This window comes from Sinocyclocheilus rhinocerous, unplaced genomic scaffold (assembly GCF_001515625.1).
Source record: "Sinocyclocheilus rhinocerous isolate Xijiao unplaced genomic scaffold, SAMN03320098_v1.1 scaffold43, whole genome shotgun sequence".
Classification (NCBI taxonomy): Eukaryota; Metazoa; Chordata; class Actinopteri; order Cypriniformes; family Cyprinidae; genus Sinocyclocheilus; species Sinocyclocheilus rhinocerous.
The window spans coordinates 1,051,501-1,076,747 of record NW_015628370.1 but is presented as its reverse complement, the minus strand read 5'-3'; the positions used below and the strand labels follow the sequence as shown (position 1 = coordinate 1,076,747).

Below are 25,247 nucleotides of genomic sequence, written 5' to 3'. Positions count from 1 at the left end.
AAGGCAATGACGTCACCAGCATAGAAATGCTCATAATTCTGCTTTACTGATTCAGTGTCAGTGTGCGAGTTATTGTTTCTAACACATTTCTGTATTTTCAGCAGAGAATGTATCAGTGACACCAATTATATAGTGTATATTTTAAATACTTTAAACTGTTATTTAATGTTTACAATTTAACAAAAGTTAACAATTTAATATTGATCACTGTCTGTTATTGTAACATTGTTTTTGCATTTTATTTTTTATTTATTAAATTTTTCTTTTTTATTTATTGTTAGTGATTGCATTTACTCAAAATATTGAAGAAGTTAATATCCAGTAAAATAATGTACGGTAACACTTTATTTTAAGGTGTCCTTGTTACACATGTTACTGTAACGACGGAGGCGTGACGACAAAGTGGGGATCCAAATGCAAGGCTTTAATAAGAGCGTAGTCAAACAGGCGTGGTCAACAACAGCAAACAACGATGGCAGTGGCAAGGCAAAAGAGTAATCCAGAAAATCAGGCAATGGTCAGGGCAGGCAGCAAAACAATCATAAACAAGAAAACAGTCCAGGGATCAAAACACGAATGCAAAGAAACTAGAAACACGGAAGAGCTATACAACATACAATCACCAGCGATGACAGAGAGTGTGTGTGCTATTCTTATAGTCCTACTAATGTGAGACAGCTGTGAACTGATGATGAGATCTGATGAGAGACAGGTGATGCACTTGATGAGTCAGGGCAAAGGATTATGGGAAATGGAGTCCTGAGTGAATGTCAAGGTACAGAATGGAGTGCCCTCTATAGAAGCTCATGGGCACTCCAGCTGGATATCATGACAGTTACATGTACTTACTATTATAATAACAATTAATTATGCATAATTACATGCAAGTAACCATAAACAAACCCTCATCATAATCCTAACCATATAGTAAGTACATGTAGGTAATTAATATTACTCTCTACTTAAATGTATTTACACTGTAACAAGGACCCCTTAAAATAAAGTGTAACCAAATGTACTTATTTAAATGTAATCTACTGGTGAAATCAGGCATGATGAGGCCTAATATACAGATTTTATACACAGCTGCATCTCTCTCAGGTCTTCTGGAAGCGAACAGGTTGGAAATAGACAAGCGAATATCGTGAATGAATGATTTGGAGAGATCACTTGATTATAAAAATGAAATGCACTCTCCATCGCTCAAATGGGTCTGTCTTATATGGGATCTATTCTTTTTCTTTTAAACACTTTCGTATAAACCTGACTGCTGAAGGCAGGACACTTGAACACGTATTGATTAATTTGTTTGGGCTCAGAATTATGGATTTTGATTAACCTGAGGCTCAGAAACAATATTAGCTGATGTTTATTGGGGGAATAATGTGGAAATATGATTGTGGAACATGATTTTATATTTAAACTCTTTGCGATTTTACAGTCCTGGGGAGCACAGCTGGATTCAGTCTAGTCTTAGTGTGAGAGCTCAAAATCAGATCAGAACAGTACGAGTGAAGGCAGTGGAAGATCATCTCAGTCATTTATACCATTTAAGATTTTCCCGTTGAGCTAAATTGACTCATTCATTTCTCTCCTAGACCGCCTGGATATCCCAACATGAACCAAGGAATGATGGGAGCCGGGTCTCCATATGCCCCGCCCATGAACAGCATGCAGGGTATGATAAATCAAGCGGGACCGTACCCCATGCCTGGAAACATGTCCAATAACTCTGCCGGTAAGCACTGAACTTGCTTGCTTTGCATCCTGAATTTTAGGTTTTTTTTGCTAATAGTTCAAACTGCTAATCTTTGAATTGAATAAAATGCTTTTTGGCCCACAGTGACCGTGTTTGCATTTGTCTCGTAGGCATGGCTCCCAGTCCAGAGTTTGGCATGGACAAACTCAACCAACCTCAGAAGTTGAATAACAAGGTGGATGGGACGCCTAAGACCGAATCGAAAAAGGTGAAGAGCTATTAATATTTATATGGGTCCGGGCCGTGCTGTTGCCGGCCGGCGTGCCTCTCTTAAGCTGAAGGACGGGGGCGGCCCTGTGAACAGCGCTTGACTGATCAGCTATATGGAGAGGTGTGATAGCCGGCGAATGTACAGGAGGAGTAACGCACATTCAGGGCTTTTGAAATTGCTCCCTGCAGTCCTGGCTTTATACATCATTAATGAAAATGCTTTTCGGCTGAAATGTGCACTGCACATATACAGTGCATTGATATACCCACCGGTGTGCTTTTTTCCCCAGTGCTTCTGGTTTATGAAAATTGCAATCTAATACTTGGGTGCATTTTACCATTTATTTATTTTTTGTCCTTACAGAAGTCCAATTCCTCGACCACCACTAATGAGAAGATAACCCGTCTGTACGAGCTGGGCCCAGAACCGGAGCGCAAAATGTGGGTGGATCGTTACCTTGCGTTTGCTGAGGAGAAAGCCATGGGCATGACCAATCTCCCCGCTGTGGGCCGTAAGCCCCTCGACCTCTTCCGCCTCTACGTGTCTGTCAAAGAGATTGGCGGCCTCACTCAGGTGTGATATGGTAGCTGTAAATTACAGAAAGGTGTGTTTAGAGGCGATTATAGGACATGAAGAGGCATGAACAAGGCTTTATCTTGTTATTATGACAGTATGGTTTTCGAGTGGATAGGACTTTGGTAGGAAATCATTTAGTAGGGGCCCTGTGATTCCCGCTATGCCGAAAACACAGACGGAATCACGGAATCCAGTCATAAAAATGAAATCCGTGTCTCTGTGTGAAAGAATGGCAGAGATGCAAGGTTTAGTTTACCACACACATCCTGAAGCGTGCATGACACTCGCGGTGTTTTCAGCATCTGCAGTCTCACTAAATGAGGACATAAATACATTAACTATTGTCTCCAGAGCTGCTCTAAAAGTCACTTCATGAGCATTTGACCATTTTAATTTTAGAAAAGCTGTCATGTCATATACACAAACAAAACTCTTCAGGGCAACCCCTCAAAATAGTTAAACTTGAAGAAACTGTGACAGAAATATATTACTTTTGTACAGTAGAACGTACGTGTTAATGTAATACTACTACTAATAAAATTATTTAAACTTTATTTTTCAAGGAACAAGCAATTTGTCTTCCATGTTTTAATTTTAACAGTACAGCTGTTGTGTAGCACTTAGTTTGACAAAAAAATTTAAAACTTAATTTGGTAAAAATTTAAATGAATTTCATAGGGCCCTAATTTAGGGGGTAACTTGATTTCTATAAAGTTTGACTGGATTGTAGATTAGAAATGTGTAGTAATGCACCCAAATTTCGGCAACCAAAAATATTTGTCTGAAACAGCAATTTTCGGTTTTGGCCTAAACAGTTTTAGAGGGCCGAAATCATCGCCCAAAACAGTGATGTTTATTTATTGCTGCTTCAAATGCACATTTTGACTCTGTCAGTGTTTCTTTCGTGAACACAACCTGGATGAACTACAACAGGTAGACATGTCGGCTGTGTGGATACGCTGAGGCTGCATTAGCAATATTGATTTAGCGTTTTTAATCGATACTGAGATAGCTTCTTAAATCTGAAAATCAATCTTTTAGTCTGTGCTGTTTTCAGTTAATGTGTGAACTTAACTAAACATTATTTGTAGCTTATCTGTCAGCCAATAATCGCTGTAAGCTTTGTGCATTTTTACTTTTAATATGAAACAAAGTCTGATATCAAATTATGTCAGTTTTATCACAAAATACAAACGATACATGTGGCTTTGACCCTTTTTTTAATGTGGCTTGACAGATCGCTAAAGCCAGCTCAGTTTAAGCAGCACCTGAATCGATTTTTTGCTCTTTACTATTAGTTACTGCACTAAATAAACATGAATGAACATCAGAAGGTGTGTTGTAAGAAACCGTACAACTTAGAGAAATGTATCATGTCTCATGTAATCACTCAAATAGTGTTTCAACTGCAGAAAGACGTCAATAAAACGGTTTGTAAACAGCATGTAACCTTAGTTAATTCAGGAAAGCCATTCAATGTCTATATACTTGATAGTCAGCTAGATAAAAACAATGAGAGGAGCATTTTGATAAATACATGCACTATAGTACATATTTATTTTACATTATATCTTTATTATTTATTTCATTTGAATAAGAAATGAAAACTAGAAATAATCACTAGAAATGTTTGCTGTAATATAATTAGTTTCTGTTGCTTTTGGGGTCCACACAGCCTTGGTTACATCAGTAAAAACGTAGTTGCAGAAGTGGAAGCATTTTGATGATATATTATGATTTGCACTAGGGCTGTGCGATTTGGGGGAAAATATTAAATTGCGATTTTTTTTTGACAGATATTGTGATTTGATTTGCGATTTTAAATTTGCAAAGTCAAGCTTCAGCTCAATATTGTCAATAATGTGCAGCACAGTATGGGTATCATTACCCTGCTGAAAAAAACAATAGAAACCATCACAGAAATTCTTATAGTTTCCATTAAACCATTACAAAATTCCTTTTTGTTTTGGGCATTATTCCAATAGGAATTACTGTTGTTCTATTGGTTGCCATCTGCCAGATTACATCCCACCAATAGAATCCATCAAATAGACACCTCATTATAGGTTACATTAAAACCAATACAATTCCCATTATAACCCTGAAATCCATTAAATTTGTTATTGTGTTTTGGGAGGGGTTCTATTGTTTTTTTTTCAGCAGGCAAGATTATAACGGTATAACTACTTTTACAGAATTAACTTAATTACTGAATTTCACAGAAAATACTTGTTTATTTTTTATAAATAAAGAGCTGTATTTCTTACAGCAGTGCTGATTGGGGAGAACGGAGGTGCGCTCACTCTTGCCCATGGCAAGTAAGACTGCAACTCAAGGCAGGCAGTCATGCATATGGTCTGGAACAGAGTAATATCGCGTCCACATCGCAGGCTTTGCGATTAGCAAATCGCAACGTCTCAAATCGCGATTTCGATTCGATTTTGATTAATCGCACAGCCCTAATTTGCACAATAAGACCAAGTACATTGCGAAAGTTTTATAGGGTCATTTATGGTTTCTAGTTTACTTTCTGGTCAATTTAAATGCTTGCTTTGGTTTCTGTTGAATTTGTAGAGTATGTGCGGAGTTTGAATCCACTGAAGGTCTTCTCAGCCGTTCAGTCATTTAATTCTGTCTGTCTGGCGTTATCAGGTGAACAAGAATAAGAAGTGGAGGGAAATGGCCACTAACCTGAATGTGGGCACATCCAGTAGTGCTGCCAGCTCTCTGAAGAAACAGTACATCCAGTGTCTGTACGCCTTCGAATGCAAGATCGAGCGAGGGGAAGACCCGCCGCCTGAAATCTTCAACAATGACCCTAAAAAGAATCAGGCCAAGGTCCAACCTCCCTCACCAGGTCAGTGCAGACAACTCTTTTATATGAAACCGAGTCCAACCCTACGTCCTTGCCAGGTTTGATGCAAAAAGGTCTCTTTTCAGTGTTAGTTCTTCTATCTTTATTGCACTAGGTAGCTCTGCCATTTTGCATTCGTATTTGTCCACTTTCCTCTTTCAGATAGATGTGTATGAAACATCAAATATGTTCGGACTAGTTTTGGGATTTGATGCTTGCTTTCAGCATTTCTCATTCTGATGAACGAAAAGTGTTACGCAGAATTGGTGATGCAAGTTGAGATGAATTTCAAGGAAAGGTTAACACAGTATTATTCGCAGCCAGTTTCCCAAATGCAGGTACAATGTGTTCATGATGTCCAAGAAACTGACATAATCAGACTTGAAAGACGTTAACTGCCTTGACATAAACCCCTTCCCATTGGCCTGGTAACGCACCTGTAAAAGCTAGATGAATCTGATTGTAAATGTGAAACTTTATAGTGTGCATGTCTTGTTTTAATGGAGTTTTGCTTTGATGTGGTTTAGTACAGCTGATAATGTTTGAACGCCAGCATTTGACGCTCAGTCCTCATGTCGTTTATAGTGATTTATGGTACTGCTAGCTACCACAACTCTGTTCTGCTGGGATAGCTTTGCTTATTTATGCCCTTCTGTGTTCAGAGTAGGGCTGGGAAATATTAATGAATTTTGCTGCCGATATAAACAACATTATTAATATCGAAATTTTTAATGCACTTTTTATTTAAAGTTTAGGATTATCACTAGTGTTACGATTGATGCGTTAATGTTCGGAGAAAACAAACGCACACTAATTGTAAGTTTGACATCTCCGTGTGTGATGTCAGATTGTTCAGTGAGTTGATTAAAAACATTCATGCCATGATTTGTTTGCTTCAATCAAAAATGTTCACTAAAGTCCAAAATGTACTAAAACTGAAATGAGTTTTCATTTAGCGGAAAACCGAAACTAAAAAAAAAAGAAGTTTGGATGGTTATATTTGGGTAATTGAGTACTTGAACTCAGGGTGTCGTTTTCTCAGTTGATAAATTAAACCAGTCCAAGTAAAGTTCTTGGGCAGCAAGCCACCTCTGATTTCAGACAAACTAATTTTACTGATTTGGGCATGGTGAAGTGTCTCCACAGAGCTGACATGTTTGCCTGCTGTAGTTTATCTACTTTGTGCACATGAAATGGACAATGACAGACAAAAAGAAGCACTATTTAAACGCCACTGTTTTGCTCAGTGGATTCAGCCCTCCAAAAATGATTTTGGCCTAAAATCTGATTATCTATTTATTTATCTTTAGTTTATCTATTTGTTTATCTTTATGTATGTATTTATTTAGCTGAACATTTGGTGCATCAATTTTATTTATTTTATTAAATTTTTTTTGCTGATTATTTAGGCCTATGTTCCTGAACATTTGGTGCATCAATTTTATTTATTTTGCTTTTTTGGCTGATTATTTATTTATGTTCCTGAACATTTGGTGCATCAATTTTATTTATTTTGCTTTTTTGGCTGATTATTTATTTATGTTCCTGAACATTTGGTGCAGCAAATTTTTTTATTAGTTTTTTCCCCCTAAGATGTTTGTTATATCGGTGCATATAAATAAAAATGCTTAAATATCATTCTTCCATTTGTTCATTTAGTGAAAAAGGGCATAAGGTGTGTCTTATTAAAAATATCTCAGCTGTTATGCAGCACATGAATATGTATATATATATATATGTTGAATGCATCAATCAGAAGAAGCTGAGCACCGGACAGGCATCCCGAGCGTATTTACACTGCAACAATGGCAGTGTGTCCGGCCTATTGTAAGAAACTGGCAAAAAGCCTGGGTGTTAAATACGCTTAAGGAGACCACTGGGTTATGCACTGCTTTCTGTTTCGCTCCATCTAGCTGTTTTTCAATCCAGGAACGCGTCCTATGTAAAAGACTCTGTGAGCCAGAGAGTGAGTTCAGTAGAGAGAGAGACTGAGATTACAAGAGAAATGGGGCGAGTTAAAGGGGATCCCCTGTGATGTAGAGCATGTCTGCTTGGCACCGGGTCAGGTGCTCCAGGCTGACTGCTTTTTTTCCCTGCTGTAGACGGCTTTTTCCTGGCCTTAGGATTCAGAGGCAAACCCCTGGAGGGCTGAACCAAGCCAGAAAAAGATGAATGGGGAAAAAAAGTGAAGGGGGGTGGTATGTAAAGTCAAGCTGGGTTTTTCTTCCTCATCTTTTTTTCTTTCCCACCCTCCCCCTCTCTTTATCTGCGTTAGAGGGATATCCTTGCCCAGAGGAGGGAGGCTGAGGTATTGTGCCTTGTGTGTGTGTGTGTGTGTGTGTGTGTGTGTTAAGGAGCATGTGTGAAGTGCGAGATACGGATATGTCTGACCTGCCGGTGACCCCAGTCTGTACGAGTTAATGAATGAAAGCATGAGTCATCCGACAGGCGTGCCAGTAGTAATCGTCCTCTAGCTGGCCGCAAGATGAGCTGCAACATGTGGCGCGCAAACATGCTGTTCATCCACACACATTTGTGTCTCTCTCTCTCCGCTTCATTCCTTTCGCTCTCTGACATTTACACACATACACGTTGCCTCATGTCTGCTTAAATGAGGCACGTGGCCTCATAGTAATCATGTTGGTGGGATGGGCACAAGCACTCGAGGACTTGGAAGTAACAGTCGTTCAGGAGGAACATAGCAAAATGGGGCCTCGTTTGTAATTTTATGAGTATTAGGCCTGTTTATCTGTTGAGTACTCAAGCGATTTAAACTGACCACGGTGCAGTTTGCTTAAAGGTTTGCTTAACACTTAATATTTGAACTCAGCACCCAAACAAACACAGCCCTACCTAAAAGAAACACACCCATACCTTCATTGCTCTGCCCCGAATTCACAAACACGCTATGCGACACATGCATTGACTAACAGCTCGCCCATCAGACACCTCGCACAAGTATGGATGAATCAGTTCTGTTACTATAGCTAATATTAGAACAACAGCATGTCTTGGTTCTGTGAAACGGTAAAGCCAATGTTGCATCTTAAGCAGAAACAAGTATCCTCAGTATCCATTTTCAGGCCTTCCCACTCTTTAACGTCTAGCGCTGGAAAGATTTTCTAATATTAACGTGAGTCCTAGTCCTAACCCATTTTTTCCCCGGGTATATTCCTTGGACATTTTCCTCTTTGCTAATGTCTAGACCATCTCTCTTTCTACAGTTTATCTACAAATCTCCTGCTTGCTCACTCTCTCTCTTCCCCATCATGAATGTAAACACTCTCTATTGCTGATTGGCTACAAGAGTGTTCTGGCGCTCGGTCTGATTGCTCCAGTCTACTTCGGTTTTTCCCTATTTACACCAGCAGAACTATGTACAAACACCTTTTTTATCATGCACACACAGAACAGACAGCTTGCAAGTATTGACAATAGTTTGTTTTGGTGTTGATTTCAATTTTCAACAGTGTTTCTCAGAAATCACTTTACTCCCTAAAAAAGTTACCAATTGTGTTACTTAGTTACTTTTTATGGAAAGTAATGTGTTGCGTTACTTTTGCGTTACTTTTTCTCATCTGGGCTGGGCTTGTTTGTTTGTTTTTTTTATATAAAGTTTTATTTCTGAAACAAACGTTATGTTTATCTAAAGTCATTTTTGCTTATTAGTATGGTTGAATTGGATCATTGAAGGTCAGCAGCAAAGACATTGGTGAATAAAATGAGATTAAAGGCATAAAGGATATTTGGCACTGTAATTATTTGTGTGGTGAAATGTTGTGTAATAAGTGGTTTGACTGCACCGTATCCCTTAAATGTCCGTCTAGTTTGAACTTGCCGCTTGCTCACAACTGCTGTGTTCACGGAAGATTTGCATTTAAATATTTCAACTCAAATCAATATTTTGTCTAATTATTTACTTATGTGACAAGTAGCCGTGTAATAAGTGGGATAATGTACATCCAGCCGGTTGTTATCACAGAATAACCCCCGACAGAGCGATTAGGACCCCGACGCGAAGCGGCTGGACCGGCTGGATGTACATTATCCCTTACTTGGCATCTGACAGAGCATTTGGACCCAAAACAGTGACGCATGACGTCAGACTTAAGCCGATTGCCACATCTCTTCTTCTTCAACACATGACTAAGCACTTACATGTGTGGTAAGTGTTTTGTTAGCTGCTGGTTGAGTGCTAGTAATGGAGACTATGTCATGCTGGGATATGGAGCCTCAAATGTAAGGATGATACTCTCTGAGCACTTAGCTGGCAGAGCACCTCTCCCTGCGTCACCGGTGGGGGAAAGTCCTCAAATGAGATTAAGCGGCATGAAAAGCAGCATGATTTCATGCAGGGGAAGGTTGCCAAATGAGCCGAGCTCAGCACATTTCCTCGAAAGTGTGTCGCTGTGTGTTGGCATGCTGTCTGTCCACACTGACAGTGAAAGTGCTGCGAAAGCGACAATTGCAGGCAGTCGGAAGGTATTTGATGATTAAATTACAGCCATGTGGACAGGGATTTTGGTTTTCTAGTTTGTGGTTCTTATTAAAACAGTGTTCACTACACACAATATGACGTCGCCTAAACCTCCTTTAGGATTTTCTGACTGACCGATCCAGTCTTTTTTTCCCCCAGCTGGATCAGGATCGTTACAGGGTCCTCAGACGCCTCAGTCGACCAGCAGTTCTATGGCCGAAGGGGGAGACCTGAAGCCCCCTACACCTGCCTCAACACCGCACAGTCAGATGCCGCCCATGCCTGGTCCTAGGTACATCTCAATGCTGTCTGTCTCAGTTTTGGGACAGTACATTCAGAATGACTTTCTAGGGCCAGAGTATATCTGACATTATCTGTCTGTCACAGGAGCAGTGTGAATTTGCAGGACCCTTTTGCTGACGGTGGGGATCCAGCTTTTCCCAGACGTAACTCTGTGACCCCCAATTCAGGTTATCAGCCCAGTATGGGTGGACCAGACATGATGGGCCGCATGGGGCCTTTTGAGCCCAATAAGGACCCCTTTGGTGGTATGAGAAAAGGTGACTGTTCTGGTCATATCCTTACAGTGGAATTTTAAGGATCTCTCTTATGAAATGATCTAGTAATGCTACTATAATATTGAGCCAAATCTATTACTGTTCAGTTTGTATGTACTTTGCGACGTTAACATTTTGAGCTTTCAAATTGTCTGCTCTTAAAAGTATTTGTACAACCCATGATCCTTATCCGGGTGAGTGATTTGCTACAAGAATGCACAAGAAATATTATTTTAAACAGATATTATTTACTAGTTATACTTTTAAGTATAGATTGTGCTTTTTAATGATTTGGCATATAGTAAATAACTCACTGGATAAGAATCATAGGTTGTATATGATATTTTAGTACAAACGAGGACGCTCAGTGTGACTCTCCGCTTACATTTTCAGCAGGTGAGCAGTTCATGAGCCCAGGTCAAGGCCCAAACAGTGGCATGGGTGAACAATATAACCGAGGCCCCCCAGGACCTATGGGAAATATTCCGATGGGTCAAAGACAACAGTACCCATTTGGTCCAGGATTTGACAGAAGGTGAGAGCATTATTTCAAGTATTTGCCTTTATATTAAGTTTATTCAAGCAATCCATTAATACAGAAATCTGATGACTGTTAATATTGAATGTTATTGTAGCTTTGCAATGTTTTTAACATTTCAAAACAACCCAACCAAGGAGTAGTGTCTTCAGTTGTCGCTTCTCAAACACCATTTGTTTTTGTTTTTTTCCCTCACAGACCAGAATCGAGTATGGGCCCAGATGTCAGTGTGGGTCCACAGCCTAACATGATGCCTTCAGATGCAGGGATGTACTCACCCAACCGGCCCCCTCAGCAGCAGAGGTTAGCATTTAATTAAATATAAAACTTAAAACTGCAATTTCATGAATGTTCATTTTTATTGTTTGCTACTTGCTATTGAGCATCCATGCTTTTTGGGCCTTTCTGAAACTGGATGTATGTTTTGGATTACAGGCTTGATTCTTACAGTAATCAATACCCTGGCCAAGGTGCTCCCCCTAGTGGACCATACCCAAACCAACAGTCAGGAATGTACCCACAACAGCAACCGGTCAGTGCAACACAATGTTTTTAAAATGATTATTTTGTTAATAGGTGTGGCATTGACTAAAATCTAAAAAAAAACAAAACTTCTCAAATACAGAATTACACACAGAAGAGACCAGTTGATGGTGTTTACGGTCCTCCTGCAAAGCGTCATGAAGGGGACATGTACCCTTTCAGTGGTCAGCAGCAGGGACCCCAGGCCCCAGGTGTACCTCAGTCCCAACCAGATATGTATAACCAGTATAATGCCTATCCAGGTTCCGACAGACGCCCACCAGGCCCACAGGGCCAGTTTCCTTTTGGTTTCGGGAGAGATCGAGGACCTAACACGGGCGGTCCAAACTCCCAACCCTCCATGCCACCACAGATGATGGGTAGCTCCATGAGTGGCTCCATGCCTTCAGTCCCCGATGGATCCCAAGGTCCCATGTGGCCTGGGCGTAATGAGATGAACTACCCAAACTATCATAATCGCCAGGGGCCCCCTGGTGTCCCTTCCCAAAGTCAAGGCTACCATGGCATGAATCGTTCTGAAGACATGATGCCTTCAGACCAGCGCATGAACCACGAGGGACCTTGGGCTGGCCATGTTAACCAGCGGCAGCCCCCATACGGGCCTGGAGCCTCTGGGCCACAGATGGCCAGACCTCTTCAGTCCAACTATCAATCCTCCCAGAACCACATTCCACAAGTGTCTAGCCCTGCACCCATGCCAAGACCAATGGAGAACAGGACCTCTCCCAGTAAGTCTCCATACATGCACACGGGGATGAAAATCCAGAAGGCTGGACCACCAGTTCCTGCATCGCACATTGCCCAGGCGCCAGTGCAGCCCCCTCTGATTCGGAGAGACGTGGCATTCCCACCAGGTTCAACAGAGGCCACGCAGCCCATTCTGAAACCGCGTCGTCGGCTTACCATGAAGGATATTGGTAAGAGGCTCATGGCAGTGTTCCTATGAATACTTGTGTCCCGATCCATTTGTGGGGCGGTCTTAAATTTGGCTTGTGTTTGGTTTCAGGAACACCAGAGGCCTGGAGAGTCATGATGTCCCTCAAATCAGGCTTGTTAGCAGAGAGCACTTGGGCTTTGGATACCATTAATATTCTTCTTTATGACGACAACAGCATTTCTAACTTTAATCTGAACCAGGTGAGTACATTTTATAGACCATAGAACTAGGGATGGGTCAGGTTGGTCAACTAGTGTGACTAATTTATCTTTATCTTCCACTTACAGCTTCCTGGCTTCCTTGAGCTCATTGTTGAGTATTTCCGAAGGTGCCTCATTGAGATCTTTGGCATCTTGAAAGAGTATGAGGTTGGAGACCCTGGGCAGCGTACGCTAATTGACCCAGATGCCATTGACCCCGAGATGTCTGATGAGGAGGGGCCAGAGGCAGAGCAGATGGAAGAGGAGGACGAGGATGACGATGAAGATGTAGAGAACAACACTGTGCAGATGTCACAGGTCCAGGTCAAGCAAGAGAAAGAGGAGTTCACACATGTAGAAGAGAGGGAAGGTGAGGATACTTCATGCAAAGATCATCTCAGATCATCCACCCCATTGCAGGACACCAGTGCCTCCCAGGAGAGGCCAAAGCAGGCTAGTAAATTTGACAAGCTTCCCATCAAGATATTGAGGAAAAAAGACCCATTTGTGATTGGGTGCACTAGTAAATTGGGTCGGCGACAAGCCTTTGATAGTGGTCTTATCCATTGGAGTGTAGGTGGTGGTGACACCACAGAACACATACAAACCCATTTTGAGAGCAAGATGGAGCTCTTGAAGCATCGGAAACGGGTGCCAGTGAATGTCGAGCCACGTAAGAAGGTGTCTCATGTAGTGGAGACTGTTACAGAGGATGCTGAGAAGGCTCAGACAAACGAAGAGCAGCAACAAGTACAACCTCAGCCATCCCCAGTCCAACCATCGTCCGAAGGTAAAAGCACTACAACAGCAAGCACGTCGACGAGTATAACGGCCACCATTGATGACGTGCTGTCGGCTCGGCAAGGCTCCGTGACGGAGGAAGCGGTCCGAGGCAACCAGGGCGGCGACAAAGAGAAGAATATGTTTCTCTTTGGCATCGATCTTGCACAACAGAGTCGCAATATCAAGATCTTGGAGGACGAGCCGCACAGCAAGGACGAGACCCCGCTCTGTACGCTCTCGGATTGGCAGGATTCCCTCGCCCGCCGCTGCATCTGCGTTTCCAACATTGTTCGCAGTCTTTCCTTCATTCCTGGGAATGATCTGGAGATGTCGAAGCATCCCGGACTTTTGCTGTTACTTGGCCGGCTGGTGCTGTTGCACCACTGGCATCCTGAACGCAAGCAGGCCCCGGTTACTTATGAGAAAGAGGAAGAGGAAGATGAAGGGTTCAGCTGCGAGCGAGATAAGTGGTGGTGGGACTGTCTCGAGGTTCTGCGGGAAAACTGCTTGGTCACGTTAGCAAACATCTCAGGTCAGCTGGACCTGTCCATCTACCCTGAAAGTATTTGCCTGCCGCTGCTGGACGGCCTGCTCCACTGGGCTGTGTGCCCTTCAGCGGAAGCGATCGACCCCTTCCCCACGCTGGGGCTCAACGGGACACTGTCTCCCCAGAGACTCGTCCTGGAAACCCTCAGCAAGCTTAGCATCCAGAATAACAATGTTGACCTCATTCTGGCTACGCCGCCTTTCAGCCGTTTGGAGAAGCTCTACGGCTTCCTCGTGTGCATGGTTGGCGACCGCAAAGTGCCCGTCTGCCGGGAGATGGCGGTGGTGCTGCTAGCTAACCTGGCGCAAGGCGACAGCGTCGCGGCCCGGGCTATTGCTGTGCAGAAAGGCAGCGTTGGAAACCTTCTTGGCTTCTTGGAGGACAGTCTTGCAGCCACCCAGTTCCAACAGAGTCAGGGCTCATTGATGCACTTACAAGGTGCACACTTCGAGCCCACTAGTGTGGACATGATGCGGCGGGCGGCACGTGCCCTGCACGCCCTTGCCAAAGTGGAAGAGAACCACTCGGAGTTCACGCTGTACGAGTCACGGCTACTGGACATATCGGTGTCCCCACTCATGAACTCTTTGGTGTCCCATGTAATCTGTGACGTACTTTTTCTGATCGGCCAGTCATGACAGCCATGGGGGCGATCATGTTTTTCCCCACTCGTTTTTTTTAATGTGTGTGTGTCTGCGTGAGTGGAGAAAATTTAAGAGCGAAACTGACTGACTGTATGTTCATTTTTTTTAATTTATGCAAAATCACCTCAGATTCCACTGTCTATTCTTGTCTACCCTTGCTTTGCTCTCAAGGACGGATATAAGTCGCGATGGATTTAACATGTATGGATAAGAATTAAACTAACATGGATGTGCCGATCGAGATCCTCGCCTGCAAGAGTGCGCTGCCCTTTGGACTTGTTTTTGTAAGGAAAAATAAAATTACAAAAAAGACACACACAAAAAAAACAACAACGAAACTGTAACCAAAGTTGCTGTCACGTTTACAGTGAGTTTGGGGAAAAACTGTGCCCGTATTCACCTTCCGGGTGAGGACAGGCACGGAGACGACCATTATCTGGTTCTTGGAGGCTAAATGGACTCTCAGACTCTGGTGTGTGGTATACATTGCTGTAACTTGGATTATATATGCTTAGCCCTAAAGGAACCAGGTCGTTGGCTGTCAACAGACATGTAAATGGGAGGCCTGTGCAGTAGATTGTAGGATTTTTTCTGTACTGTACACCTTAAAACTGTAAACATACTGTAACAATACTGTTTCACACTGAGATAATGCTGGCTTGGCAGCAAAAAAACTGTAGTTTTTAAAAATGATGGTTTTAGTTCATGTTGAGAGAGGAAAAAATGGCTTTCCCCCCAAAGTAACGTGAACCTACAACACCCCGACCTCTTCTTTGTCCCTCGATTGTATGACTTGACCCTTCAAGAAATCACCTCTTAGGACTGGTCTTGAGCTCTAGATGCAGTCCAGGCTGCAGTGTATATAATGATGTTGTAAATTACACTTTGCTCTTTTTCTCTCTCTCTCATCTTATGGCGCTCTTCACCGTTTTTAATCTTTGACGAATTAAAGGTTTCACTCTACAGATCTCTCATTGCGCATTGCCATGTGTTTATTTACCACCTTCCTCTCCTTACATCTCTGGCTGTAGGAATGCAATCTTCTGCCCTTGCGATCCCATGCACATAACATTTCAGTTCCTTTCGTTAAAGCTCTAGAGGCATATATCAAACCAGACAAGTCCATTACTCCAACTGATTTCGTCATCATTCACCGGAACAGATACAGCAAACGAGTTTGGTTTCCCCTCTTTCCCAGCAGTTTCCTTAGTCGATTCCAGTGCTATGGATTCATATTTGTATTTCAGATGATGTAGCTAAAAACTTGTTGTAAATTCCTTTTTTCCCCTTTTTTGGCTTAATGAATATCATTTATTCCGTATGAAATCTTTATACTATATGTTCCACGTGTTAAGAATAAATGTACATTAAATCTTGGTAAAACGCTTGTGATTGATTCATTTATAATCATGCAGTTGGAGGTCCATGAATTTAATAAACGTCAAGTTCTATGGACTGCATTTGTTGCATTGTTGATTACCATAGAAAATATTTTGATTAATCTGTTAAACAAAAGTGGTAAAATTGTTCTTGCAAGTAAAGCACTTATAATGAAAGTAAACCGTAAATGTGCAAATGCCTCAAGACTTAAGAAGTAATAGTAATACATGTTCAGTTATTGTGATGCAATCTCTCACAAACCATCTGTGCATAGTTGCTGTCCAATAATTCAAGTCATGATCATAATTTTTATATGCATTAAGATTCCTGACAGGACCAAATCCTTATATGCATTACATTGGTGACACAACTAATGTTTGTTCATCTAGAACAGTAGTATCACCACAGAAGTGATTTGCACATCTAGTTTTGGACAACCAAATACGTTTTTTATTATTCATGTAAGTGCTTAAATACAAATTTGAGTCTTACATTTCTTCTGGTAAACTTTGTGCATGTCCCCGTTTACTTGTACTGTCACTATATCACTGTAATCTGCAGAAATGAGTTAATTTCTGTAGTAATCGGCATTATCCATAATTGCACAACTGACAGAGCTAGACTCGCTGTTAATGAACTTGTATGAAATACAGCGTTTGATTTGGCATCAGTATGCATTCGTGTCTGTTGTGGTGTATGGTGTAGGCCTGACTCTACAGGTATCGGTTTCTCTACTGCAGTATGGAAAATCGCATGACCTGCAAATTGCAAGTTGTAAATTAGTTTTTCTCCGGATTGGTGTTCAACCCAAAGAGAAACATCTAGGCTGTTTGAAATGGAATAATTGCATACTCCACAAATGCAGGCCACTGCAGGCTCAAAGAAATGTTAAAATCGCAGCTGTAATTACTTACGCTTCCTTCATTATGTTGGAAATGAAGGTCAAGCCGAGCGCATTGCATTGCGGGATTAGGTGCACTTTCCATGCATGCAGAAATACTGCTTCCTACTTTTATCAGTAATGAGTGCTTAAAAAGCAATGCATTTTATTATAGGTTTATCTCAATATATTTTACATAAAATAACCTAAATAAAGATGAATAAATACAATTATGGTATAAGCATAAACCAAAACCTCATTGCGTGCCTGTTACGCGCTTATGAATAGTAATGAACATGCAGACACGTGGCGGTATTAAAGGCAGGGTAAGCGATTTCTGGTAGCCAATGTTGATATTTGAAATCACCAAAACAAACACGCCCCTACCCCAAAAGGGTCTTGCCCCTATTTTGATAGCTCCGCCCCACATATACGTACGCAACCCAGGCAACGATTAGTTCTGTGAAACAAAGCAAAACCAATGTTACACCGTGTCTACGGACGTGAGCGGCGCGGAGCAACAAATCCCCGACAGAAAACTGCTGCCGGGTTCTATTTATGACGTGCTGACACAAATTTCAAATGGTTTTCAACGGTCGTTTGAGCACGTCCAGTGTAGGCAGACTTTAGCTGTTGTAGACACAGTGTTACTCACCTATTGAGAAGAAACAAAGCAACCTCGGCGTCCGATCGCAGGCCTCCGCTCCTTGAGTTCTCTCCAGCGATGGAAAGCTGATCCGATATTTACACGGGTACTACTTCTTGCCTTATCGTTCCGCAGACGTTTTCCTCTTTTGTTTTTTATCCGCCATCTCTATCTTTCTGTCACTCGGCTCGGCTAATGTCCGTCCCATGCACTGAAAGCTCTCTCCTCCACATCACGAGTAGACACGCCCCTTATTGCTGATTGGCTACAAGTTTGTTTTGCTATTCGGCCCGAATCAGTTTTCTAAAGTGTTTTTGAAAAATTACATACCCTGCCTTTAATATCCTTAAATCTGAGCAAACCGTTAAAGGGATAGTTCACCCAAAAATGAAAATTCTGTCATCATTTACTCACCCTCATGTCGTTCCAAACCTGTATGAGTTGCTTTCTTATGTTGAACACAAAAGAAGATTGCTGGTAAACAAACAGTTGGTGGTTGCCATTGACTTCCATAGTAGGAAAAAAAAAATACTATGGGAGTCAATGTCAACCACCAACTGTTTGATTACCAGCAATCTTCAAAATATCTTCTTTTGTGTTCAACATAAGAAAGCAACTCGTACGGGTTTGGAACGACATGAGGGTGAGTAAATGACGACAGAGTTTTTCAGTTTTGGGTGAACTATCCCTTTAACAGAAGCAAGCTGAATTTCTACGACAATATTTAACCCCACAGCTCCATCTAGCGGTTATGTGCAGATAACAGTTACAAATGTGATCCTGGCTATTTTATCCAGTCCGTAGACATAGCTTAATAAACAGGACAGGAATGAGCGCAATAGTTGTCTTATATCTTATATTTTTATAGACATTGCAGCTAGAATAGGGGTTTGCATGTCAGATATAAATTCTTGGCATTTATACGAATTACTGTGTGACATAAATGTGAATGGAGGACTCATCTTTCTGACCCATCAATCGCCCTCTAGTGGAAGAACAATTTTATGTTGTTAGCAATAAAGCTTAGCTCGATCCAACGCGTGTATTGCATATCTTCTCATTTTATGTGCAATAAAAATATTTGATTATTATTTCAGTGTTGAATTTATAATTGCATGGTTAGATGGTTAGCTAGTTAGTGTGTCTGTCATGGAAATATCATGCCTGCGACATGCATAATCCAGCACAACTACTGAAACCCTGCTGAATTGAGTTCTGTTTTCTTCATGTTATTCTTTGATATCTTCTTTAAAAAAAAAAATCATATTCATTTTGTATCTTCTTTCTGATTCGTTTTAGTTCTTCATTTTATTCTGTGCAAAGGCTGTAAAGCAAACTGGCAGTATATATATTTTTATTTTGTCTTTTGAACTGATCTAATGATAGTTATCTATTTTAACCTGGAAATGTTCTGTTGTCTCAATTCAGCTCATTGATCCTCATGACATGCTTTAAAATGCATGTCCTGTACACACTGATATTCAGACTCCGTCGGTTTTTCAGAAGTGAAATGACTTTGCAACACTTCCAAAAGACTGAGCAGAAAAACTCAACACAGCTGTCATTTACTAACAGTTAACAAGGCAAAGTTTGTTTCTTTTCCTAATAATGTTGATCTTTTTTATTATAATTAGTGCACCAAGTTGTAGCATTTTTGGAATACACACATCAAATGGACGTTTGCGTATGAAAGCTATTTTGTGAACTGTATGAATGGGACATGAAGACATACTCAGCTAAATTCAAGCTGCATCAGGATATATTGATTGATTCAAGTAGATGAGTGCTTTAACTCGGGTCTGGCTCCACGGGACAGGCTGGGGCGTACGGTCCACTCTGGCAAACTGTCCAGCCAATATCTGGAGCTGAGCTTGTTTTAATACATCGAACACATATGATGTCAGAATGGGGCTAGTTGTCACAGCTACTTGAGTGAATATTTCTTGGGTTAGATTTATTTAAAAAGTGGGGCATGTTGCCAGGATGAAAACATTTATTGCTTTATTGACACTGATTTGAGAAGCATATGTCACTACATCTAGATCTATCTATCTATCTATCGGTTATATATATATATTACGTCTGGCGTAAAAGTAACACTGCATTTCAGAAAAAGAACATCATACCAACAGTAAAATATGGTGGTGGTAGTGTGATGGTCTGGGGCTGTTTTGCTGCTTCAGGACCTGGAAGACTTGCTGTGATAAATGGAACCATGAATTCTGCTGTTTACCAAAAAATCCTGAAGATAGATAGATAGATAGTCAGTCAGATAGACAGATAGATAGATAGATAGTCAGATAGATAGATAGATAGTCAGATAGATAGATAGATAGATAGTCAAATAGATAGATAGATAGATAGTCAGATAGATAGATAGATTGTCAGATAGATAGATAGATAGATAGTCAAATAGATAGATAGATAGATAGTCAGATAGATAGATAGATTGATAGATAGATAGTCAGATAGATACTAAGGATCAAACTGGCGAATTTGTGATCGTGGGGCCCACGCATAGCGGCCGCCGTGAGGCATCCTAAGCGACAATAGATTCTTAATGAACGAGAAAATACAAAGTAAAGAGTTAACTACAATAATCAAATGTCAGAATAATTAGAGACCGACAGACAACCAATTTGCCTTTCAACCTAAATTCGAGGTCATACTAAAATGGAGTCAGATTAGATAATAAAATGGAGTCAGATTTGAGTTAAACCTAAATTGAATAACTCTGCGCGCTGAAAAGACCGAACACGCAAGTAACCTTCATCCACCACTGGATACCTTCATTGGGCCAAGTGCGTGAGATAGATAGTCAGATAGATAGATAGATAGATTGTCAGATAGATAGATAGATAGATAGATAGTCAGATAGATAGATAGATTGTCAGATAGATAGATAGTCAGATAGATAGATAGATAGATAGATAGATTGTCCGATATATAGATAGATAGATAGATAGATAGATAGTCAGATAGATAGATAGTCAGATAGATAGACAGTCAAATGTGTCCGTTGTATGGCGCTGCTTTAATCCCGTCACAGACTCACAGGTAGTGTTGTTCTCACAGAATGAAACACTGAACGCCATCGATGGTAAAACACGAGCTTTCAGAAGATAGTGACACGAGCGACTGCATGAGAAGCGCAGCCGAGGACTGAAGCGTCACATCCTCTGTGCCAACCAGCATCTGCGCGGCGGTGTGCCTGTGAATATGTGCGGCAGATTATCACTCATTGTGCCCTTCGTGTAAATACTGACGCTCATTCGGGCGTCCATCATTCAGCAACGAGAGAAAGCGGAACGGGAGAAGCGTTATTTCACCAGACGACCAAAGCCAAGCCGCGGCTTTATTGAAACATGTAGCGAGCACGCATTAGTGACGTCGCCGCCGCACATCGCGTTACGTCACATGCTGGTAAATCCGTCTCGTTTCGTCGTGCGCCGAATGGATTGCGACCGGCTTGCTAATAAAGCGGGACGCGGTCGGCGCGCGCTTGTGGAATGACACCGTCGCGCGACATCCATCCATCCGCGCAGCAGCTGATGTTTGATGGACACCGAGCGCGGAGCGGCTTGATTTCACCGCCGTGAAGGATGAAAAACCGCGAGTATCAGCAAATAGACCCTCAGGCACTCGCGACTCCTACCCCGACACCTCCACCGCGACCTCTGCCCGAGCACAAGCCCAGACGAGCCCGGAGGAGATGGGAGGTGTTTCCCGGGAAGAACCGCTTCTACTGTGACGGTCGCATGATCGTGGCGCGTCAGAGCGGCGTGCTGCCGCTCACACTGGGACTCATCCTGCTCACCAGCGGACTCTTCTTCATATTCGAGTAAGTCCGCGGCCACTAGCCTGGCGGGGGTTAGAGAGCATCTAAGCAAGAAGTGCTGTCGGAAAGCATGAGGCACGCCACAGTGTAGGCCTAGGAAAGGCACAGGTGCATCTCAGGTTATAAGTAAAAAATAAATAAAATCCCCGTACACGACTAATTGCACACCTGCTTCAAAATGCCCTTGAATTGGGACGTGTTTGTTAATTAAAGCTAGCTGACATATTAAAAGGACAGTTCACTCACTCGAGAAAATTGTCATAATTTGTTCATCCTCATGTCGTTATGAAACAGCATGACTTTCGTGTATGTAACAGTTTTGTTTGTTTGTCTGTCAAAATCTGTTTGGTTGCCAACCGTGCTGTGAAGATTACTTACTGATTACAAATTGCATGACAAAATTGTAACGTAATGCCTATAAAATAGTACTTTATGATTATTTTTAGATTACCTTTGACTTTTTAAAATTTGAAAGATGCAATCATTTATTGAATTTTGAATTATTTGAATATTCGAATTATTTTGAATAATGTGTGAATATGTTATCGTGTAAATACGAGTATTTTATGTAATATAATCTAATTTCAGCCACTGACTACTTGATTATGTAACCCAGATTACATGTGATCGGTAACTACCCAGCACTGGTTACCAACATTCTTCAAGAAATCTTGTTTTGTGTTCACAGAAGAAAGAAATGGAAATATACATTTTCATTGTTTTAAGTCAAGCATAAACTACATAATGAAAATAGTATTGAACTGCAACTGCAAGATAAACAGTAGGTTTCCATTGTGACAACTTACCCCCTTCATGTGACCGCATGCCCTGCTTCCATAGCAATATAGTCTCCCAAAATAGCTCATTTCTGTGTTATAAGAGCTCCTTAGCCTGTCTGTAATTGTTTCATTTATAATAATAACTAACTGGAAATATTCCATAGGCAAGATTAATACTGAGAATGAACTCTGAGAAATATTCACTGGAGCAAAATGTGTCTCCCTCTTCTAATTCATGCAGTAATTGAGATTATAGTATGAATCTGCATGTGAAATGTACTGTCTCTCTCAGGACATTATTTGTACTGAAGCCACTTTTAGGGACTTAATTAATGATGTATGGTTACTTAAAAGTGGCTCTTAATTTTGGTGTTAATCATACCCCTCATTTTAAAGCGTTTCCCTGTGGATGCCGCACATTAAGTAGAGATTGAGTTTGATTCTAGAGTTCAAATCTTTATATTATTGCATTCGTGCTGCAACACTTTAGACATCAGTTCTTGCGCGGATTCTCTTTATAGGGCGTTTGTTTAGCGTTAGACATCAGAATCTGCAGAGCTGCAGGGAATGGAAGAGTTTCATGGAGCAGCGCAGTATTTTAAAGCCTCCTTGTTCCACAATCAGTGTTTTCCTAACTGAGGCGTTGTGTGGTTCCAGCTGCCCGTTCCTGGTGAAGCACCTCACCAGCTGCATCCCGGCCATCGGAGGGGTCCTGTTTGTGTTTGTGATCATCTCTCTCCTCCAGACCAGCTTCACGGATCCAGGGATTCTGCCCCGGGCCACACCAGAGGAGGCCGCAGACATTGAGAAACAGATCGGTGAGGGAGCACACGTCTCGTCCAGATAAATAGTGCACTGCTCACTGCGTAATGCACTGTACACTCTTAAAAATAAAGGATCTTTATTGGCATCTGTGGTTGCACGAAGAACTTTGAACATCCATGGAACCTTTTTCATTCCACAAAAGGTTCTTTATATTTAAATTATTAGAATGTTCTTCACACTAAGAAAAATGTTTCACTGAAAGGTTCTTTAAGGGAACCAAAAATGGTTCTTCTATGGCATTGCTGTGAAATTGGAACATTTATTTTTAGGAGTGTATATGCTGTATACTGCATACTATTTCAGTTGTCGTCTACAGAGATAAATTGGATTACTTTGCATTTCTAATCTAAGATTGGCCAAAATGTCTTTTGATAGCTGATTATATAATGAGCTAAGAATGAGTCGTCTGATGTTGCTTCTGGTTCATTCGTCACTCTGTATATGTAAGGTCAAGTCTAGGGCATTGCATTATGGGCTCAGTGCAGTGTGCTCTGTTGCTGCTACATTTTGGCGAATATATAAGGTCCTCCATATTCATGCATACAGATATAGATAAAGACTGTATACGTGCTTTACAGGCTATTGCAGAAAGGAAAGAGAAAATCACGTTATTCCAAATTTACAACTTTAAAACTGAAATGGAAAACAATTCTTATGAATGAAATTAAGTTGTTAAACTACAATGTAAAAAAAGTATTCGTGCTGCCTTAAAATGTTAAATACAGAGTTCTGGCATGAAACTCTAGATGGCGCAGTCCGATAGGTCTAACTCAATCTGACCTAATGACATCATTATCACATGGCACAGCTGATTGGTTCTCTCCTGTATCGGTAGCCAATGAGCTCGCTGCTCAACATTCAAATATATGACTAGTGCTTGCTGTAGCAGAGCTTGCTTCAGAAACCCTCCACCTTCCCCAGCTCCACCTGTATAGATCTGCTATGAGGTGATTCATTTATGCTATATGGGGGTTATTTCATGTATAAACCTGGCATTGTGTGCTATGAATATTGTTGGCTCTTTGACAAATTGTTTTGTTCCTCTGTTGTAAATGGCTTTAAAGGGTTAGTTCACCCAAAAATGCTCAGACCCTGCATAGACAGCAACGCAACTGTAATGTTCCCAGGTCCAGAAACATGTAAGGACATCGGTAAAACAGTCCATGTGACATCAGTGGCTCAACTTCAGTTTTGCAAAGCTACGAGAATACTTTTTGTGTGTAAAGAAAACAAAAATAACAATTTATTTCACAGTTCTTCTCCCCCGAGTTACGTCTTCCGCCATTTTGGAGAGTACCCAAGAGCATAATGGACGTAATCAGCGTTGTTTATGTTCGGGGGAGAAAGCGCGCGCATGAACATAATCTGCGTAATCAGTAGGGGTGCTCCGATTGATCGGCCGATAATCACGTTGGCATGATTGATCGGCGGTCTCTAAAAAGGCCGATCTCAAAAAAACGATCTCAAGCTGATGACGCTGCTGTGAGAGGTTTGGCTCGACATGCAGTGGCACCGTCTCAGTTTCTGTCCGGCGCGGGTGAAATCATTATAATGCTATATTTCTTCATTAACTTATAAAGTAATTTGAAAACCTTGTGTGAGACGTAACTTCACAAACAGCGTGAGTGAATCAGCGTGCGTGCACTCTCTCAAAATACGCAAATGGCTTCAAATCACCACACATCGCGTCTGTCTATAAGCGAGCTGCACAGTTGACACAGGAATTGATTTTCAAAAGATGAAATTCAGGGACTGGATAAATGTCTAAAAATCCTGATTGGAGTATCACTATAAATAGTTATAAATGATAAAAAGAAGGCTTTAAAAAGATCAGTATCGGCAGATACTGCTTTATGTGATCGGCGATCGGCCTCAAAAATCCTGATCGGAGCACCCCTAGTAATCAGCGCTGTTTAAGCTTAGGGGAAAGCGTGTGTATGTGTTGTGATACTCTCTAAAATGGCGGAAGACGTAACTCGGGGGAGAAGAATTGTTGAATAAATTGTTATATTTGTTTTCTTTGCGCTCAAAAAGTATTCTCGTAGCTTTGCAAAACTGAAGTTGAGCCACTGATGTCACATGGCCTGTTTTACTGATGTCCTTACTAGAGCCCGGCCGATATATCGTTTTGTCGATATTATCGGCCGATATGAGCCTGTCGCCGATATATCGGTATCGGCGAATATGCCGCCGATATGAAAATTATTTTTACAGAACATATAATGCAGATAAAATGGTGTAATTACTTAGTTTGTCCAGCAGAGCGCGCTCCA

General features: G+C 41.4%; 2 protein-coding genes across 5 annotated transcripts in view; both read left to right on the top strand.

The window, feature by feature from the left end:
• The window catches only part of LOC107737764 (AT-rich interactive domain-containing protein 1A-like), a 71,735-nt gene extending 56,135 nt beyond the window's left edge, over positions 1–15,600 (top strand). For 2 of the 3 annotated variants that reach the window (XM_016549385.1, XM_016549382.1), the window contains 12 exons: positions 1,599–1,738; positions 1,870–1,967; positions 2,334–2,543; positions 5,199–5,403; positions 10,037–10,169; positions 10,265–10,437; positions 10,828–10,969; positions 11,171–11,275; positions 11,408–11,504; positions 11,598–12,432; positions 12,522–12,652; positions 12,740–15,600. In XM_016549385.1, the coding sequence (XP_016404871.1) occupies positions 1,599–1,738; positions 1,870–1,967; positions 2,334–2,543; positions 5,199–5,403; positions 10,037–10,169; positions 10,265–10,437; positions 10,828–10,969; positions 11,171–11,275; positions 11,408–11,504; positions 11,598–12,432; positions 12,522–12,652; positions 12,740–14,620 (4,150 nt within the window). In that variant the 3' untranslated portion in view covers positions 14,621–15,600. The remainder of the gene's footprint in view (positions 1–1,598; positions 1,739–1,869; positions 1,968–2,333; positions 2,544–5,198; positions 5,404–10,036; positions 10,170–10,264; positions 10,438–10,827; positions 10,970–11,170; positions 11,276–11,407; positions 11,505–11,597; positions 12,433–12,521; positions 12,653–12,739) is intronic. The other variant, XM_016549384.1, reaches the window with a different exon arrangement.
• A 5,277-nt stretch (positions 15,601–20,877) lies between these two features.
• Positions 20,878–25,247, top strand: part of LOC107737765 (palmitoyltransferase ZDHHC18-like) — a 22,154-nt gene continuing 17,784 nt past the window's right edge. The window contains exons 1-2 of one of the 2 annotated variants that reach the window (XM_016549386.1): positions 20,878–21,373; positions 22,807–22,967. In XM_016549386.1, the coding sequence (XP_016404872.1) occupies positions 21,135–21,373; positions 22,807–22,967 (400 nt within the window). In that variant the 5' untranslated portion in view covers positions 20,878–21,134. The remainder of the gene's footprint in view (positions 21,374–22,806; positions 22,968–25,247) is intronic. The other variant, XM_016549387.1, reaches the window with a different exon arrangement.